The sequence below is a fragment of the Schistocerca gregaria genome, chromosome 1 (assembly GCF_023897955.1).
Source record: "Schistocerca gregaria isolate iqSchGreg1 chromosome 1, iqSchGreg1.2, whole genome shotgun sequence".
NCBI lineage: Eukaryota > Metazoa > Arthropoda > Insecta > Orthoptera > Acrididae > Schistocerca > Schistocerca gregaria.
In genome coordinates, this window is record NC_064920.1 from 756,000,819 (window position 1) to 756,014,517 (window position 13,699).

At 40.6% G+C, this 13,699-nt stretch overlaps 1 protein-coding gene across 5 annotated transcripts in view; it reads left to right on the forward strand.

Moving 5' to 3' along the window:
- LOC126267792 (ankyrin repeat and KH domain-containing protein 1-like) overlaps positions 1–13,699 on the forward strand; it is a 228,577-nt gene that overhangs the window by 191,060 nt on the left and 23,818 nt on the right. For all 5 annotated transcript variants that reach the window (XM_049973097.1, XM_049973118.1, XM_049973105.1 and 2 more), the window contains 2 exons: positions 1,675–1,791; positions 3,495–4,852. In XM_049973097.1, the coding sequence (XP_049829054.1) occupies positions 1,675–1,791; positions 3,495–4,852 (1,475 nt within the window). The remainder of the gene's footprint in view (positions 1–1,674; positions 1,792–3,494; positions 4,853–13,699) is intronic.

A 13,699-nucleotide genomic window follows, 5' to 3' on the forward strand; every position in this document is an offset into this window, starting at 1 on the left:
AGACATAAAAGGGAATCCTGAATAGGGGTCATCTTTTTACTTCCATCTAGCCATTTTTAAACCATGTGAACCATTCACGACACTCTGTACAGCTTAAGCACTCATCACCGTAGGCTTTCTGCATCATTTGGTGCATCTCTGTAAAGGTTTTCTTGAGTTTCACGCAAAATTTAATGCAGACGCGTTACTCCTCTAACTCTGCCACCTTGAAATTTGCAACTGTGCGACACTACATTCTACTCGACACAGCACTGAATAATAACTGACAGACATACAACATTGAAACTTCTGGCAGTTACACATCAAACACAGAGGTGGCAGGGGATGTCAGCCGCATTTTGTTCCAACACACCATTGGCATTAAATTACAAATATTTCGGAATTTTTTGAACAGGTGTCATATGACTTGCTCCCTGGAAGATATTGCTGTCTATTTTTCACAGTTGTTCGGACACAGAGGAGGAACAGAGGTACCAGCTTGGCTAAGATGAGAGCTGGTAGGGGGTTAGTGAGAGGGCAACAAATTACGTTGTGTTGCCAACCGTGGGAATCCATACCACATACTTCAGCTTTTTAGGAACATCTGCCGCATTTAAACTGCAGTTTGCCTGTATCCATTTGTGGTCGAAACTGAAATTACTTTAAAATTAGATTAATACTTAACAAGAGTATTCATTTGTGCAGACAAAGGTAAAAGTCTAGATGGAAGCCAATGGCATACGTAAGAGTTTCTTGCAACAATGTTGTAAGTGGTCACCATGATGTGACAGGAATGAGAGGGGGTGTGTCAGCTTGTTTGTACATGGAAAATGAGAAATCAGCAGACAGATATGCTTGAAAGCAACATACATTGTAACATTCTCATGTTGGTATAGAAGCAAAACCTGATATGTATTCAGATAAAAACAGCTGTGTTCTCAGGTACCATGTTAACCAACGTCTCAAAAATCACAGCATATTCAGAAGAAACAGACAAAGATTTGTGACAGTAAAGATATATAAATTTCATAGCCATGCTGTGGTGGGGGTGGTGGTGGTGGTGGTGGCTAAAAATAATGCTACCACAGATGAGCAGTTTAGTAAGTGAAACATGTAGAAACTAAAACGGTCTGCTGTCCTTAGGTTATCAAAATGTAGACAGTCAATAAATGACATACATTTAGAATAGGTATATTGTTAACTTTTCAGGCAGATACTTTGTCAGTAACATGGTTTGTAATTTTGATTAGTCAGAATATGAAGGAAAAAAATCGGGGGGGGGGGGGGGGGGGGGGTGTCAACTTATAATCAGAGGCAACTTATACTCGGGCAAATACAGAAGTGTGCGTGTGTTGACTTTCTTCAGTAATAAAATGAAAACACTGTAATCGAATAGATTGCCACAGCAAATCTCCTCAATAACTGCAACACAGTGCTCATATGTTATGAAAATCTGTCATGGATTTTGAAGGAGTTTTTCTGTAGGTAAGTGAAGCACCAAATAACTTTTGATTGCTCAGCTAATCGTAACATATGTTTTGCGTAAACTAATTTTTCTTTCCAGTGACGATGCAGTTCCAGTGCAAATAATATTTTCAGTTGGTGTTGTGCACTGTTGACCCTATAGAGTGCAACTATATAGCTTGTGTATAGTTTTTCATTCTTATTTGATATTTTGTTGTTTTTGTTTTACAGTTGTAGGTGCACCGGTACCACTGTTCACTTCTTTGCGGTCAGCACCAGCTTCAAAATTAAGTGGATCATTTCCTCCTCCAGTAACAAGAGGGACAGCTCCACGCCATGTTGCAGCAGGTACAGGGTCCATTATAAAAATCAAAAATTCTCTCTTCAGTGCAACACGGTCTGTGAGATTTAATGATGTAAAAATAAATCAGAAAAACCTTTGTTGAGCCCATGTAATAGTGTGTAGCATTTTTAAAGCCATTGGGATAGGCAAATGCATTGTAATTCCTACAACTGCTACAGTTACCTCTCATGTCACTGAGTGGAGTTAGTTTTGTGAGGTGCTTTCATAGCACTACTTTAGCATTGCTGAGTTTCCACCTGTTCGATCTAACACTGAAATTTAGCACAAACCATTCAATAATTATGAGCAGTGCTACATACTATATAGTTGTTGTTGCGATGGCAATGTTACGGCATAAGACAGTTAACTCTGTGTATTTCTATATATTACTTGACAGACAAATGTTTTGCCTGCATCCTTCTATGACAGTTATGCAGCTTTTTTTGTTTCTCTCACTGAACATTGTTTTAAAGTGTAAATAATGAGAAATTTATAGTCATGGAAGTATGCAAGTAGATGCAAATTGACTTTGCGAGCATAGAAAATTTGAAGGAACGAATAAAACAATGTAAACAGCAGGAGCTATTAATTCTAGAAATGTAAAACTGAAGTTGCAGTGTATTTGTCTTAGCTGCATTGCACCAACCCTTAAAGAAACTCGAACCAAAGCACGACACTCCTAGCACAGCATTGTCAACACAAATTTAAAAAATAAAATTATGGATAGATGATGAATATGCTAAATTCAGACAGCAGTGTGTCTGTTCTGAAAGAAATCATTTATAAGGGCTTACATTTTGCACTTATGTACGTGTTTTTGTCTCCTAGTTTTGTGCATGTATTGCGTTACCCTATGTGTCATATTTTTGTCTTTTTGTTTCTGGGGTTCTATGCTAGGTAATTTCTCAGGTTATGAGAGCAGAATAGTGGTCTCCTTGAAAGTGAACATAAAAAAATGTTTGTTTCTATACAAGCACCAATCAAGGTGCATTGATAGGAACCATGTAAACTGGACTAGTTAAATTTTTTAAGAATGAGTGTAATTCAAATACTGACTAGCATTTTGTTGCATTTTAAGAAAATAAAATGAGCCTAGTGTTAAACTACTTCACATAATGCAGTGTTCAATGTGCTCGCTTAAAAAAAGAAAAAAAAAAAAAAAAAGGCACCTTATTTGCGTCCTTGAACTGATGATCTTGGGCTGTGACAGATGAGTTGGTAGTTGGTTGGAGACATAACAAATTTTAAACTGACATTTAAAACAAGTCTGACTGAATCATCATTTATCATTAAACCCAACAGTAGACACAGTTAAAGTTAGAATATGTCAAGTATGGCAATCAAATTATCTGGTGCAGCACCTACCTATATCCTCCTCTATTAGGCCCTTACCTCAGTATAGGCATTAGATTTCCATATTGATCAGTAGCTTAGCATAGTCCCAATATCATTTCATTTAGATTCACTCTTCCTTTATTTTTCAATCGTGAGAGAAGGAAACTGACTTTATTTGTATGATATGGATTGCGGGTCGGGCTAGGAGAGGCTGGGTTGGAAATTAATATTGAAAGGAAATTTCTGAATGGTTATCAGACTGTTGCGTAATGTCCGTTTCTGTTTGCTTTTATCTTCTTTATACTGTAGTCAAATATTTCAAAAGTAGTGAATGTTAGATCCGATTAAATGTAATTTTTAAATCTTTTTGCAGCAGAGAAACGTGCAGCTGCGGCTGCAGCTGCTGCTGCAGCTCAGATGGCTGCGGCTTCAAATACAAAAACTACAATGTCATATACCTCAGCCATCATGACATCGGGCCGCACATCAAAAGCAGCTAGTAGCAGTACACCACCGACATTTGCAGCAAAACTAACAGAGGCACCACCACTGCAGGTTCCTGGAGGCCTTCCAAGTTCAACAAAGTTATCTCGGGTGGTATCTCAGCCTACTTCATTACCGGCAGCAAGCCAAACTTCTATATTGCTGCAGCAGCAACAGCACCACCATCACCACCAACAGCAGCAGCAGCAGCAAGCTGCTTCTCCAAAACATCATAGGCCTTCCACTCAGCAGTCAACAACAGCAACATCGACGACGATGACTACTACTACTGCCACTACTACTGCCACCACAACTACCAGCACTAGTACCACTACCACTACCACTGCCACCAACACGAACACCACAACTTCAGCTTCCAGCTCTCAAGTACCTGGAGTTCCCCAACCAGGTGGTTTTCAGATCACACCTGGTAAGGCACCATTTCCATCAGCAACCACACCAGCAACCAGTGCTTCAGTTTCGGCACCTGCTGCTAGTCAGCCTCAGGTGACAGTGGCCTCAACAACAGCTACTGCACGTGTTGGTACACCACAGCCACAGCAAGCAGTGTCAGTACAACAGTCACCACCACAGCAGCAGCAGCAGCAGCAGCAGATGTCACAACAGTGTCAACAGCAACAAAACGTGACACAGAGTGGTCAGCAGCAGACTTCACTAGCACCTCCACCGCCCCCACCTCCAGCGACTCCGCAGCAGTCACAGATACATCAGCAGCAGGTAATTTCTCAGCCTCAGCAGCAGCAGCCCCACCACCACCACCACCACCACCACCACCAACAGCAGCAGCAGCAGCAGCAGCAGCAACAACAACAGCAGCAGCAGCAGCAGCAGCAACATCAGCAACAGCAACAACAGCACCAACAGCAGCAGCAACATCAGCAGCAGCACCATCACCACCAACAGCAACACCACCACCAGCAACAGCAGCATCACCATGTACAACAGCAACAGCAGCAGCAGCAGCAGCAACAACAATCATTGCAACAACAGTCATCTCAGCAGCAGCCGCAACAGCATCACCATCACCACCACCACCACAACCAGCAACAGCAGCAGGCACAACACCAACACCACCAGCAGCAACAACACCAGATTGTGCAACAGCAGTTGACACAAGCACAGCACCAACAAGCTCAGCCGCCATCTCCAGAAACACAGCAGGTTTCTGTTGCAGCCCCAAATGCTGCTCCACTTGAATACTCTTTGTTCAATGACAACTTCACAAAGGTAAGAATGTTTAATTAAAGTACAGTAATAAAAGTATCTGCCCTGTATACTGTATATACTTTTGTGTTTCTTAATGACCATTTCATGTCAATTGATATAACTTCCCTATCTCAGCATCTCAAATATGTTAAAATGTGGATTCCAACACTTACCACACATGACTCCACTTGTTTTTAACTCTTTAACATGCAGTACTTCAAATGTTGCACACATTCAAATAAGTCAAAACATAGTGCACACATTCATAACTTGTCATTTTTGACAATAGACTACTTAGTATTTAAGAGTGGTCTTTTTTTGCAGTGAATTGTACTGCATAAACTTCCTGCCAAGTGTAACAACCAACTTACAAATTGCAGACTTTAGAGTTTAACGCTGGAAACTCCATGATGGAGTAATGACAATATTAAGAAAAAGGATAGATTGCTACTCACCATACAGCTGAGGTGCTGAGTCACAAATAGGGACAACAAAAAGATAAAATCTTCTCAGTTTTCAAGCTGAGTCAATTCCATTAAAATTGTTGAGCTTTCGATGGCAAGCTCTGCCTTTGTCGTCAGGAGTAAAACTACTGAATGGCTGGGCTGGCACTATTTCCTGCTTAAATACCTATCATTACGGCCACTGGTTCCAATCAAAGAGGGCTGAAGCGACCCGTGAGTGGAAACAGAGTTGGGCAGCTCATAGCAGCTCTGGCCTGCTGCAGGACCAAGTGACGTCAAGTGGTGCAACGGGACGGCACCACGTTTGAAACTGCCACTCCCGCCTCCCTACAAGTATTGAGCATCCACCATTACTTCCTTTGACATCCAAAGCCTGCCACACACCCTACTCAGTGTGTATCCCTGGTCTCTGTTGAAATTGTTGCTGTTTGTTCTAATCTCAGGCACCTCTTTTTATAAGGGAATTCTTCATGGAGCAGTTTGAGGAGCAGGCTCTGAACTCTGCAGTGTTGCAACTGTCTTGCTTCCTTAGGTACATCAATGACACCTTCCTGATACGACCTCATAGTGAAAATACACTGGAGCAGTTCATGGATCACACGAATGGTGTCCATCCTAACATAAAACCCGGCAGCTCTCCTGCCATACTGTGGGGCAACAAGCACCAAACTAAGACGTGTTTTGCAGAGACATGGATTGAGACCACTGTTCTGACCAGACCCCAAGGTAAGAGATATGTTGCGCCCTGTGAAAGAAGACATAGCAGTATGGTGTACCTTGTGAGTGCGGCAGTATCTCTATAGGTCGGACAGTTCGCACAGTATGTTCATGCATCAACATACTGGGACTCCGTTATAAAAGAGGTGGCTGAGATTAGAATGAACAGCAACAATTTCAACAGACGAGGGCTACGCACTGAGTAGGGCATGGTACATCTTTGGATGTCAAAAGGAGGCAACAACAGATGCTTAACACTTGTAGGGATGCGGGAGCAGCAGTTTCAAACATGGCTCCAACCCCCCACACCACCTGATACTCTCACTCAGTCCTGCAGAGGGCCAGAGCTGCTGTGAGGTGTCCAAATCACCTTCTGCGCATGCGTCGATTCAGTCCACTCTGATTGGAGCCAGTGGCCATAATTGTAAGTATGTAAGCAGGAAATAGTACTAGCATCGTCAGTCAGTCGTTTCACTCCTGACTACGATGGTGGAGCTAACCTTCGAAAGCTTGAGAATTTTATTGCAATTGACGCAGCTTGAAAACTGAGAAGATTTTATACAATCGTAAGACTCAGAGGAAACAAAAAGATAGTTAAACAGGCACACACTCACACACACATTCACTGTCTCTGGTATGTTTATGTTTACCTTCAAAAATATCAATTTCCACTGTAATACTTCCTCACAATGTCCCTTCTAGTAGCACTGGTTTGAATTATTGTATTCGGCTGGATATACACCTGTGATCCATAACATTTGCAGTTCGTATGGAATATTAAAAATCCATTCTTTGCGAATAAATATTGCAGGAGGCCTGTTCCTGACAAAAAATGGTCATACGTTCTTCATAGTGGCTTATGTACAACCATTTGTTATATCTAAGGTGTATCCACAGACTTTTCTCTAAGGTAATTAACTTTCGGGCGCAATTCTTTGAAATACACCTACTTTGCAATTATTGGACTTCATACTCGTCCTTGTATGGTCATGGATAATATTACAAAGGTCTTTTCATATATCTTGTGTTCTCTTAACAACTTCTTTGCATTTCAATTGGTCTATTGGGAACCGAGTGTAGAATTCCATAGATTTGTCTAGCAGTTAATATTCTTTCTCTGGCTGTATATAAATGTATCATCTCTTGTTTTGGTATGGAGTGGTAGCATTGTACATAAATTGTACTCCTTGTTACCTACTATGGAATGCTAATGACATATCCTAATACTTTATCCATCACAAAGACATCTAAATCTACTATTTTTAAAACGATGTATCCACATGTTTTTGATAAAGGTACTGGGAGCTCTACATTTCTGAGATCGTCTTACATAGAGGACTCAAGGTACATGGTGCTAGGATTCCTTTTTGTTCGTGCACAATGGCACTTACTAGCTATTTAATTCTTTAAATAGTGAGGCTAATTGCATGATTTGTTCATTGATGACGATGATCATGGCTTATTTTTCTTCTCTCTTTCTCTCTCTCTTTCTCTCTCTCTTTCTCTCTCTCTTTCTCTCTCTCTTTCTCTCTCTCTTTCTCTCTCTCTTTCTCTCTCTGTAGTGCTATGTCATCCTTAGTATCATTCTTTAGCATTTTTTCATTAGTTGTGAAATAATCTGCCATGCGATTCAGCCCAATGTTTAAGACTGTAGCAACTTGTTTGTTTGATAGTTTCAGCGAACTCGCAGGTCATCATTCCGTTTCGATGTTGTGAATTTTACAATATGAAACATCTGCTTCATCCAGAGTTCCAAGTGATTTCCCTAAATCACTCCAGACGAATGCCGGGATGGTTCCTCTGAAAGGGCACGGCCGACTTCCTTCCCCATCCTTCTCTAATCTGGTGAGACCGATGACCTCGCTGTCTGGTCTCCTTCCCCAAACAACCCAACCCAGAGTTCCAAATAGTATTTTACTGATTTTGCCCATGAACTTGAAAATACTGTTCCGGATCTGGAACAGTATGTGGTTAGTTGCTGAACTGAGTGTTCAGTTTGTTACAATCTGGCTTTTTCTGTCAGCATCATTACTTAGTTTACATTCTGCCCTATAAATATTTAATTTGCTTAATCTTTCTCTGCAATGTTGGATGGCCTTGTTTCCTACTCAAATTGTCTGTAGAGTTTCTTGTCAAGCATTCCCAGGTTCACACATAAATTTCTTCGCAGTATTCTTCGTTTCTCTATCTTGCCCTGATGACTGTAGTTAATTCCAGGTGAGTCTTCTATCTTTCGGATCTCCACTGCACCTTCATGTGATTCAATCCTCCTCATAGCAGGACCAATGCCTATGAGGTAAGTTTTTTTTAAAAAAAGTAACTTCATTCTGCTGCCTTCTCCTGACTTTTCTTGCCGTTAATAAAGACTTCAGTCAGTTTGCTTGTACTGCTTATTTGTAGGCATATTTTAAGTGTCATATTGGGCAGGTCTACTGTAATTGCTTCATAGGGTCCTCAAAATTTTGCGTCTAATTTCTTACAATTACCTCTGCTTACAGTCCCAACATACAAAAGAAATTTATCTCGTTTTCTAAATATTCTTGGATTCTCTATCTTGACATAGTGTCATATCAATTTCCTTCACTACTTTTATCTTCTCTCATGCTATCCAGTGCGTTTCTCGTATTCTAATTTACAACTGATGCACATGATCATCATCGTATGCCTAACAGTCCTGTCCTCCTCCTCCTCCTCCTCTTCCTCCTGTAGGATAACCAGTATGTTCACTTTTCTTCCAAACATTAGTTCAAATGGTGTGCACTCCATGTGGTGTTGAATTAAATACTAAAATACTGTATGTACCTACTGATTAGTTACTATGGCCCTCTTTTATAATATGTACAGGGCTATTACAAATGATTGAAGCAATTTCATAAATTCACTGTAGCTCCATTCATTGACATATGGTCACGACATACTGCAGATACGTAGAAAAACTCGTAAAGTTTTGTTCGGCTGAAGCCACACTTCAGGTTTCTGCCGCCAGAGCGCTTGAGAGCGCAGTGAGACAAAATGGCGACAGGAGCCGAGAAAGCTTATGTCGTGCTTGAAATGTACTCACATCAGTCAGTCATAACAGTGCAACGACAAAGTTCAACAAAGATCCATCAACTGCTAACTGCATTTGGCGATGGTATGTGCAGTTTAAAGCTTCTGGATGCCTCTGTAAGGGGAAATCAACAGGTCGGCCTGCAGTGAGCGAAGAAGCAGTTGAACGCATGCGGGGAAAGTTTCACACGTAGCCCGCGGAAGTCGACGAATAAAGCAAGCAGGGAGCTACACGTAGCACAGCTGACGGTTTGGAAAATCTTACGGAAAAGGCTAAACCAGAAGCCTTACCGTTTACAATTGTTACAAGCCCTGACGCCCGATTACAAAGTCAAACGCTTTGAATTTTCGGCGCAGTTGCAACAGCTCATGGAAGAGGATGCGTTCAGTGCAAAACTTGTTTTCAGTGATGAAGCAACATTTTTTTCTTAATGGTGAAGTGAACAGACACAATGTGCGAATCTGGACAGTAGAGAATCCTCACGCATTCGTGCAGCAAATTCGCAATTCACCAAAAGTTAATGTGTTTTGTGCAATCTCACAGTTTAAAGTTTACGGCCCCTTTTTCTTCTGCAAAAATACGTTACAGGACACGTGTATCTGGACATGCTGGAAAATTGGCTCATGACGCAACTGGAGACCGACAGTGCCGACTTCATCTTTCAACAGGATGGTGCTCCACCGCACTTCCATCATGATGTTCAGCATTTCTTAAACAGGAGATTGGAAAACTGATGAATCGGTCGTGGTGGAGATCATGATCAGCAATTCATGTCATGGCCTCCACGCTCTCCCGACTTAACCCCATGCGATTTCTTTCTGTGGGGTTATGTGAAAGATTCAGTGTTTAAACCTCCTCTACCAAGAAATGTGCCAGAACTGCGAGCTCGCATAAACGATGCTTTCGAACTCATTGATGGGGACGTGCTGCGCCGAGTGTGGGAGGAACTTGATTATCGGCTCGATGTCTGCCGAATTGCTAAAGGGGCACATATCGAACATTTGTGAATGCCTAAAAAGACTTTTTGAGTTTCTGTTTGTGTGTGCAAAGCAGTGTGAAAATATCTCAAATAATAAAGTTATTGTAGAGCTGTGAAATGGCTTCAATCATTTGTAATAACCCTGTAAATATTTCACCAGTGTCCTGTATGTTCTCTAGAGAGCCCCATCTGTCTACAGGTGAAATGCTGTGGTGTGGATCTTCAGGATCCTTCATAATTCACATACCCCCTTGAATACTTTGCTTAAAACAATTTAATCTCTTGTGGGTCAACAGTACTGCCGTAATTCTGTTCCAAAAATTTCTCTGCCACTGTCTGGTGTCCTGCTTTTAGATTGGTGCTGCTGCTGTTAATTACTGGTAATTTAAGGAGATGGGACCTGTATAAACAGAAAGAACCAAAGGATAGGGAGAGTCTCAAAGAGAGCATTAGGGAACGATTGACAAGACGGGGGAAAGAAATCAGTAGAAGAAGAATGGGTAGCTTTGAGAGATGAAATAGTGAAGGCAGCAGAGGATCAAGCAGGTAAACAGGATGACTTGTGGAAAGCTTTGGGTAACAGAAGATATATTGAATTTGATTGGTGATAATGGAAAATACAAAAATGCAGTAAATGAAGGCAAAAAGAAATAAAAATGTCTCAAAAATGAGATCGACAGGAAGTGCAAAATGGCCAATCAGGAATGGCTAGAGGACAAATGTACGGATGTAGAGGCATATATCACTAGGTGTAAGATAGATACTGCTTACAGGAAAATTAGATACCTTTGGAGAAAAGAGGACCACTTGTATGAATATCAAGAGCTCAGATGGAAACCCAGTTCTAAGCAAAGAAGGGAAAGCAGAAAAGTGGAAGGAGTATATAGAGGATCTATACAAGGGCGATGTACTTGACAATATTATGGAAGTGGAAGAGGATGTAGATGAAGATGAAAGGGGAGATGCGGTACTGTGTGAAGAGCTTGACAGAGCACTGAAAGACCTAAGTTGTAACAAGACCAAGTTGAAACAAGGCCCCAGGAGGAGACAACATTCCATTAGAACTACCGATTGCCTTGGGAGAGCCAGCCCTGACAAAACTCTACCATCTGGTGAGCATGATGTATGAGACAGGCGAAATGCCCTCAGACTTTAAGAAAAATATAATAATTCCAATTCCAAAGAAAGCAGGTATTGACAGATGTGAAAATTACCAAGCTATCAGTTTAATAAGTCACAGCTGCAAAATACAGATGAATGGAAAAACTGGTTGAATCCGACCTCTGGGAAGATCAGTTTGGATTCCGTAGAAATGTTGGAACACGTGAGGCAATACTGACCCTATGACGTATCTTAGAAAATAAGTTAAGGTAAGGCAAACCTACGTTCCTAGTGTTTGTAGACTTATGGAAAGCTTTTGACAATGTTGTCTTGGAATACTATTTCAAATTCTGAAGGTTACAGGGGGCAAAAGGCTATGTACAACTTCTACAGAAAGCAGATGGCAGTTATAAGAGTCAAGGGACATGAAAGGGAAGCAGTGGTTGGGATGGGAGTGAGACAGGGTTGTAGCCTATCCCTGATGTTACTCAGCCTGTATATTGAGCAAGCAGTAAAGGAAACAAAAGGAAAAATTCAGTAAAATCCATGGAGAAGAAATAAAAACTTTGAGGTTTGCCGATGACATTGTAATATTGTCAGGCAGCAAAGGACCTGGAAGAGCAGTTGAACAGAATGGACAGTGTTTTGAAAGGAGGATATAATTTTGGTGATAAAAATCTCAGTAAATTAGCTTACTATGCCTACTTTCATTCACTGCTTTCGTATGGCATCATATTCTGGGGTAATTCATCGTTGAGTAGAAAAGTATTCATTGCACAAAAACGTGTAATCAGAATAATTGCTGGAGCCCACCCACGGTCATCCTGCAGACATCTATTTAAGGATCTAGGGATCCTCACAGTAACCTCACAGTATATATATTCCCTTATGAAATTTGTTGATAATAATCCAACCCAATTCAAAAGTAATAGCAGTGTGCATACCTATAACACCAGGAGAAAGGATGATCTTCACTATGCAGGGTTAAATCTGACTTTGGCACAGAAAGGGGTAAATTATGCTGCCACAAAAGTCTTTGGGCACCTACCAAACAGCATCAAAAGCCTGACAGATAGCCAACTAACATTTAAAAATAAATTAAAAGAATTTCTAGATGACAACTCCTTCTACTCATTGGCTGAATTTTTAGATACAAACTAAGTAAAAAAAAAGAAAGAAAAAAACTTAATCATTAGTGTCATGCAATATTTTGTGTAATGTAATTTCTTGTACAGACATCTTTTATTAACCTGACACGTTCCACATCATTACGAAGTGTCTTATTCATGATCTATGGAACAAGTATTAATCTAATCTAATCTAAGATAAACATCAACAAAAGCAAACAAAGATAATGGAATGTAGTAGAGTTGACTCGGGTGATGCTGAGGGAATTAGATTAGGAAATGAGACACTTAAAGTAGTAAAGGAGTTCTGCTATTTGGGGAGCAAAATAACTGATGATGGTCGAAGCAGAGAGGATATAAAATGTAGACTGGCAATGGCAAGAAAAGCGTCCATGAAAAAGAGAAATTTGTTAACATCTAGTATAGCTTTAAGTGTCAGGGAGTCATTTCTGAAAGTATTTGCATGGAGTGCAGCCATGTATGGAAGTGAAACATGTACGATAAATAGTTTGGACAAGAAGAGAATAGAAGCTTTCGAAATGTGGTGCTACAGAAGAATGCTGAAGATTAGATGGGTAGATCACATAACTAATGAGGAAGTATTGAATAGGATTGGGGAGAAGATAAGTTTTTGGCACAACTTGACCAGAAGAAGGGATCGGTTGGTAGGACATGTTCTGAGGCATCAAGGGATCACCAATTTAGTATTAGAGTTCAGTGTGGAGGGTAGAAATCGTAGAGGGAGAACAAAGAGATGAATACACAAGGCAGATTCAGAAGGATGTAGGTTGCAGTAAGTACTGGAGGATGAAGAAGCTTGCACAGGATAGTGTAGCATGGAGAGCTGCAACAAACCAGTCTCTGGACTGAAGAAGAAGAAGAAGAAGAAGAAGAAGCTGCTGTTAATTTACTCCGGTCATCTTGGAATGTCAGGATCATAGATTTCCAGCTGTTGTTGCATTCAACAGACATACTGTGTCCACATTATATTTTTTTATTACTGTTGTCACTGTCTGTAACTACTAGAGACATCTTTGTCTTGCTCTTCTTGCACTTACTCCTGTGAAACTTGTCACACTTCCTAATAATGTCTTCTACAATTATTCTCATTCCTCTCCACTGCTTACTACACTTTATTCAGTTTCAATTTCTGTGCTTGCCTTGATGTCCACCCAATATATTATCATGCATTTCCTTGGCTTTTTTCTTAGTTCCCTTTTTTCTTCATTTTCTTCTTCCTGGTCTTCATTTTCCGTAACCACTCTTCTGTTTCTTGTACTTTTACATATGTCCTCTACATCAAAAGATCACAATTGCTTTAATGCACCTGCATTTACCTGGAGCTTTCTGGGTTTTTACACAATGCCATAAAAATATACCTCTAGCCCCAACCCCAGTATCAGTAATCAGTATGATTGATCTTTGACACAC